The following is a 6807-nucleotide window of genomic DNA, read 5'->3' on the forward strand; positions in this document are numbered from 1 at the left end:
CCTGAGAGTAGAATTCAGGTTTTGTAGACAGTGTCTGTCACTGTGGATCTGTGGAGTCTCAGAGTGGTTTGTTCGTTTTTTGGATGTAGTAACTAACTTTCATGTTCCATCATAGAGATGTGGATGCCTAATGTTCTGATTCATCTATAAAGCTGGTTTTCCTATTGAAATGCTCCTATCACTCTTTACAAACAGTGTACAGGGCGTTTCTACCTTACTTACAATGTTGCATCTCACTCACCTGTTCACTCACCTGTCGTGACCCGAGGGTCCCGAGTGTCAAACCGTCAACAACTCCACTTCCTGAGTTACAGCTTCCCCTTGAACAACTTCTAGAGTGAGGCAGACTGAGCCATATCAAACAAACTAGAAAGCCAAAGAAGCAGTGGAGTTGTTTCTTCCATCAGTGTTTTATAGTGGTTACAGTACAAAGGCAAAGACAAAGGTCTTTTACACAATCATCATTGCACTTCTCATACAGTAGCTTATACAGTATCTGCTGGAGTCATGCAAACGGCCAAATACACAGCACACAGCCAGGAGCAAGACACACAGTGATTGACACACAGTGATTGACACACACTCACACACACACACACACACACTCACACACACACACACACACACACACACACACACACACACACACACACACACACACACACACACACACACACACACACACACCAATGATACTTTCACACATGGACAAAATAATTTAGTGATTGACATTATTGCATTCAGTGGGAGCAATCTTAAAGTACAAACCACCACCAACAACAAAAAAGAAACAGAACAGTGTTCAACACATCAGACAGGCTGCAGAAATACTGTCGAAATAAACAGCAGACTGCTGTAGACGAGATCCCCTCACCTGCTGTACCCACCAGTGCTCGCTGTACTCACTGTAAGGTTTGTGTTCACATACACAGAGCTGTCGTGCTGGTTCTTCACACACACACATTCTAACTGGTTCAGTGCAGCATTCAGTGGAAACACACAGGTCACACGTGTATTTACAGTTAAAGCCCAGAGAGCGTCCACAGAGGTGGTGGTGAGGGGCAGGAGCTGGAGCTGTCTCACAGGAATGCGCTGGGATTAGCTCGGGGGTCCTTCTGATTCCTGTAGCGATAGGTGAGCCACACTCCCAGAATCTGACACAAGGACACAGTAATAATCCCAAAGTAAGAGTGAGACAACAGCAGCAGCTGCTTCAGAGAAAACACACTAACACTGAATGTCTCTTCCTAACAGCTACTGTTAAACTGTCTCTAACACCTATTCCACTTTAAAGAGGCATGTTTCAACCTGTAGATGTCCCTCAGAGATAAGCACGAGGGCCATATTAGAAAAGCACTGCACAACCTCCACTGTGTCGGGTTTGGGTCCGTTTCAGCCAGCGCGCTCTCAGCTTCAAACATAAATACTCGAGCTGGAGGTGGGTTTAAACTGTGCTGAATGATCCTTATCTAATACTCGTTAGCATTGTAGCAGCCCTGTAGGTGGCTCACCTCAGTGAAGCTGAAAAAGAGTCCGATCCCTCCTACGAAGTGCAGAACTTCCCCAACATGTTCCTGGATCTTATCTGCACAAGGCAAACACGAGTGGTTGGGGAAACAGGCCTGCATGAGAGAACAGGACACACAATGCTCAAGCACACGCTTCCACAGCAGTTTTAGAGACTCTTAAGATTTCAAATAGAATTTAACTGCTATTCATCAAAAAGCATCAGCCTGTTTCAGCGCGCTGAAATGTAACGGGCCAGCAGACATTTCATGATCAGCGCTGATTCCCACTCACAGCGTCACAGGTGTCAATTGGGTCCAGCTCTTTGAAGCCACAGCAGTTGAGGCTCTTCTCCACATCCCTTTGAGTGCTCCGAGAGTTATTCCAGCCAACCTCGAGTAGGTGATCCTAAAGCACACAGAAAGTATTAATGTTCCTGTGCCCGACCACTTCATTACCGACACAATAAATAGTGTACAAGCAAAACCACTTCCCTTCATCTCTACCAAACAGCTGTACTGAATTAGAGGTACTGGATGTTCTCTCAGGGTTTTGTCTGTGTTTAACATTCAATTGTTTAAATGGTGACTGCTGGCTAATGCATCATTGTTCCTCTGAGACAGGAATCAAAGTGCTGCTGCTGCCACATTCAGGATCAGGACCAGCCTGGGATACTCAGTCACTCCAGATGAAGTGTCCTCCTCCTCCTCCCTGTCCTCGCTCCTACACTTTCCGCTATGACCAGAACGCCTTCTAATAACTCCAGGAACATGTCTAAGTGCTAAAAAAGGACAACCAGAGACATTTCTGTGAGAAGCATTCAGAAGTTTGTGCAGTTTTCTGTGGGACTCTCTCTGAGTTTCTGGTATGTAGCAGGCCTCCACTGAGGAGGAAGACACAATATTATGTGAGCACTGTTCACCTTTATTCACTTCAATTTGTTTTAATGTTAGCTGACTGTTAAACTGTTAGTTTGTGTTCCCACAGTGATGAATAAGACTCAATAGAAATGTGAACACAGAGCTAATTTTAGCCTGAGTGGTGCAAACTGAAAATCAAGAACATGCATATCACAGGCAAAGGTCCCCTCTTGGGAAAACAAAACTAAATCCAGGGAAGATTAGCCCTGATATATAATGTATTAAAAGTGCAATGATCATTCACATTTTCCATGTGCAGCACTTTATTAAAAATGCACAGCCCCAAATTTAAAAAGTACCACCCTCGGACTGGGCAGTAGAACTACGGTTTCAGAACTAACATCTTCCATAGGACACGGAGGAAGAGAAATTAGGTTCTTCAAAATGTTCCTGGTCACTGGGAAAGTTCTTGGGGTGGAAACAGGTCTAAAAACTAGACTTCTTGATGAGTTTATTCCTATTAGCACACATGGCTGCTGATTCTATTCATGGCAAGATTTGCATGTCTAAATAATGTGAGGTACAAATCGAATCTCCACGGCACGTTGCTACAGCTACAGTTGCTCCATCCAACAGGCAAGTGGATTATGATCTTCCCAACCAGCATTCTGGTCATCACCACTCTGTCCCAATGTTTTTATCCCATCTCTGTAACCGTTGCTTTTAACTACTGAGGATACTGATTGTTGCAGTTTTGCAAGTGAAATTTGTCCATTAAAGTTTTTTTAGAAAGGATTTTCTTACTACAAGCTGCTTAAATGAAGAAACTGAACATCTTACCTGTTGCTCTCTGTTAATGGCCAAACAGGCACTGGAAACAGAAAACTGCACAACAAACACCATGAACAGAATGATCATGTACTGAGTGTCTCTGTCAAGGAACAACCAGTACACACACTGCATAGTATAAAATAATGCTGCTGACATTCAGTGTTATTAAACCACTGGACTTTAGTAGAATTCGTTTGCTGGAGGTACAGCGGTACGCCCTGTAGCCCGATGACTGACTACCCAGTGAAACACGATGCTGCTCTGGATCTTATTGCACATGCATACATGAATGGAAAATGGATTTTCCAAAACACTGCAGTAAAGAGAGTGTACTGTTCACAGACACATGTATCTACAGTGCCCATGTAAATATTCTAAATGAATACTGACCATGGATTGAACTCTCTAGTCAGTTTGTCTTTATTTGAAGCACAAGTACAGTTATTTGCGCCTGGTTAAAGATAAACGATTGATCCCCAAACACACTGGGCCTGTACCACACAACCAGTTTAGTAGGTTATCCAGCTATTTAACAGAGATTTTCTGATACCACAAAGTTGGCTTGCTTTTTACTGAGTTAGATCACCATGGTAACAGATGCTGCATGTTAGTATCACTTTTTGCTCTCACTATAAGCATATCATCATACACTACCCGTCCAAAAAAGAAGGAAATAGAGCCTCCCACTGGATAATTACTGAATGGATAATTATGTTTCAGTGGCAACAAGTTACTGAACCCTAACTAATGCAGTGAGTAGCTTCTCATTTTTTAAACAACCATGTCTGAAGACACATCCTGTGGTTGTGGAAAAGATGTTTCAGAAGGGTCAAATTATTGCAATGAATCAAAGAAAACATCTGAGGAGATTGATGAAACTACTGAACCTGGGTTAAGAACTGTCCAATGGAAGAAGGTCATGTGGTCTGATGAGTCCAGATTGACCCTGTTCCAGAGTGATGGTGCATCAGGGTAAGAAGAGAGGAGGTGAAGTGATGCACCCATCATGCCTAGTGTCTACTGTACAAGCCTGTGGGAGCAGCGCTATGATCTGGGGTTGCTGCACTTGGTCAGGTCTAGGTTCAGCAACTGTGTCCAAAGAATGAGGTCAGCTGACTACCTGAATATACTGAATAACCAGGTTATTAATCAATGGATTTTTTGATGTCAAAGGATTCATGGATGTTAAAGAGTGGTTCTTGGACCACAACCCATCATCTTCACACATGGACTGGTCTCCACAGAGTCCAGACCTTAACCCCATTGAGAATCTTTGGGATGTGCTGGAGAAGACTTTGTGCAGTGGTCCGACTCTCACATCATCAATACAAGATCTTAGAGAAAAAATAATGCCACTTTGAACGTGAATAAATGTTGTGAAGCTGGAGAAGCTTACTGAAATGATGTCATGGTGAATGTGTGCCGTAACAAAAGCAAAAGGCGATCCAACAAAATATTAGAGTGTGACTTTTTTTTCACACAGGCAATGCATATTGCCAGTAGATTAAGTACTTAGTAGTCATACGTGAGGCAATGTCTCTTCTAAGGCACAAATTGTAAAAACCCAGAGCTGACATAGCCAGTTGGTAACCAGCATTGTGGTACTGGTTATCCAGGAGGGCCCATAGGTGCAGTATAGCCAGATAAACAGAACTGAGCCTGACTGAGCTGGATTTGCTTTGTGCTTCAGGTCCAGCATGAGAATTAACAGGATTACTTTAGCCTCGTATCAGCATGTACATCTGGATTAGTAAGATCACACAGAGGAAGAGGGCCCTGACTTGTGTCTAATTATCAACAATCAGATCAACTGGACAACAAACGGCTAACATGGTTATCCAGAGAACAGATCCCCATCAGTGGTGTCCAAGCAGGTGTCATGAACAGTAGTGACCAATTCTTTTTAATACAATAACCTACAATAAATCCCCTTGTTGAATCCTGATCCAGCTGAAACACCTGACATCTGGGGGCTAATATTAGAAATCATGTAAGAGCGAGAGGAGCCGTTGCATGTGCAGCGTAAAGGATACGAAGAAGAGCAAGACCTGATGATGCTTCATGGCCCCAATGAGGCCGGCCAGGGCCACAAAGAAGAGGAAGACCCCCACACCGATGACTCCTCCTACCACCTGGAAGCTGGAGACCAGGCCGAACCACTTCCCCCATGCTGCGATGCCGATCATCAGCAGACTCACCATCTGCAGCACAGACACACAGAGTGAGTGTAGATGCAATAATCATTGTGGAAAAGTCTGTAATATGTAAAATATATCAAATATACATGTAGTTGCCCTAGATTTTAATTTTAGTACCAGTTAAAAACAACTGAAGTCTTGTTAAACTTATCTGGAAGACGGTAACGTTAGTTTAATCTCCTGCATGAACTCTGTCCTGCCTGCACACAGGAGCTGTGTTATCACATCTAACGTGTCCCAGCGGACATTGATCAGCGTGAGTCAGGAGCCACGGCCTCACAGGAGCACACAATACATCCTGACCGGTTTTATTACCTGTTCAACTTGAAATAAATGTATTCAGACCACGGGTCCTCTGGTAGAAAAGCAGACAGTGGTTTTCATTTGTGATGATGTCACAGTGACATCATCAGGTCGTTTCTGTGACGTGACGTGTCTCCTTCACACCAAACAACAAAAAACTGAAAGGCTCCTTCTAAGGCCCTGCATGTGTGTAAAACCCCTGTGAGGGTCTCACACACACACACACACACACACACACACACACACACACACACACCTATAGATCTCAGTCTGCACTGATGATCAGAGCCTGAACAGACAGAACGTGTACGTAAAGCTTCCAAATGTGGACCCCACTCAGTCCTACATGTGACTAATGGATTAAATGTGATCAGAGTGTGTTGATCACAGCAGGACTGTGTATAAAACACTGTGTCCACACATAGAAGAAGCAGTGCCATCATCCATATGGTACATTGTGCTGTGGATACTCACAACATAGAGGATGTTGAGCGCGCACAGGGAGTGTTTGGAGCAGGTGAATCCAGCGCAGCCCATGATCACTGGAAATGGACACGAACACAGTAACTACGGTAAATCCTTAGAGGACTAAACTAACATCTGAGACTGCACAAATGAAGTCCAGTCTGATAAATGATGGTCGTTCAGCAGCAGCTCGAACCTGGAAAGAACGGAGCTGATGCGTCATCACAAAACATTAAAACACGAGCAAAGAGGAAGTTGGCTGTCAAGCCTTCAAAATAAAAGCAAGGCACATCGTCACAGGAAGCGATGGGTCAACACTAATATAAAAGACAGTAAATGAAACCAGTTCAACAATTGTTAAATTGTTGAAAGTCGTCCCACAAGCATTTTATTGATGGTTGCATTAAAAATTAAAACAGTAAAATTTCATTTTATAGTCTGCAGTTTAATGAGAACATTTCATTAAATTCTAAAAAATAACTGTTTAAAGGTGAATAACACTGACACAGTTTCAAGGATTTGTTAGTTAGGTTGTGATAATGATTTCCAATAGTATTTCTCTATTTGAATCAAACTTGTAGAAAATATAAAGGAAGACCAACACAGTAGGTAAAATACAATTCATACAAAAAGTCACACGCTCG

The 6807-nt window shown here is 43.1% G+C and overlaps 1 protein-coding gene across 1 annotated transcript; it reads right to left on the reverse strand.

Annotated features, from left to right (window-relative positions):
- Positions 1 to 399: 399 nt before the first annotated feature.
- On the reverse strand, positions 400 to 6395 carry tspan13b (tetraspanin 13b). Its single transcript, XM_026346755.1, has 6 exons — positions 6173 to 6395; positions 5231 to 5398; positions 3207 to 3287; positions 1801 to 1914; positions 1512 to 1622; positions 400 to 1154 (listed from the first exon to the last, which is right to left on the reverse strand). The coding sequence occupies exons 1-6, from the start codon at positions 6233 to 6235 to the stop codon at positions 1080 to 1082; spliced, it is 612 nt and encodes a 203-aa protein (XP_026202540.1). The 5' UTR covers positions 6236 to 6395; the 3' UTR covers positions 400 to 1079.
- Between the last annotated feature and the right edge of the window lie 412 nt (positions 6396 to 6807).

The sequence above is a fragment of the Anabas testudineus genome, chromosome 11 (assembly GCF_900324465.2).
Source record: "Anabas testudineus chromosome 11, fAnaTes1.2, whole genome shotgun sequence".
Taxonomy (NCBI): domain Eukaryota; kingdom Metazoa; phylum Chordata; class Actinopteri; order Anabantiformes; family Anabantidae; genus Anabas; species Anabas testudineus.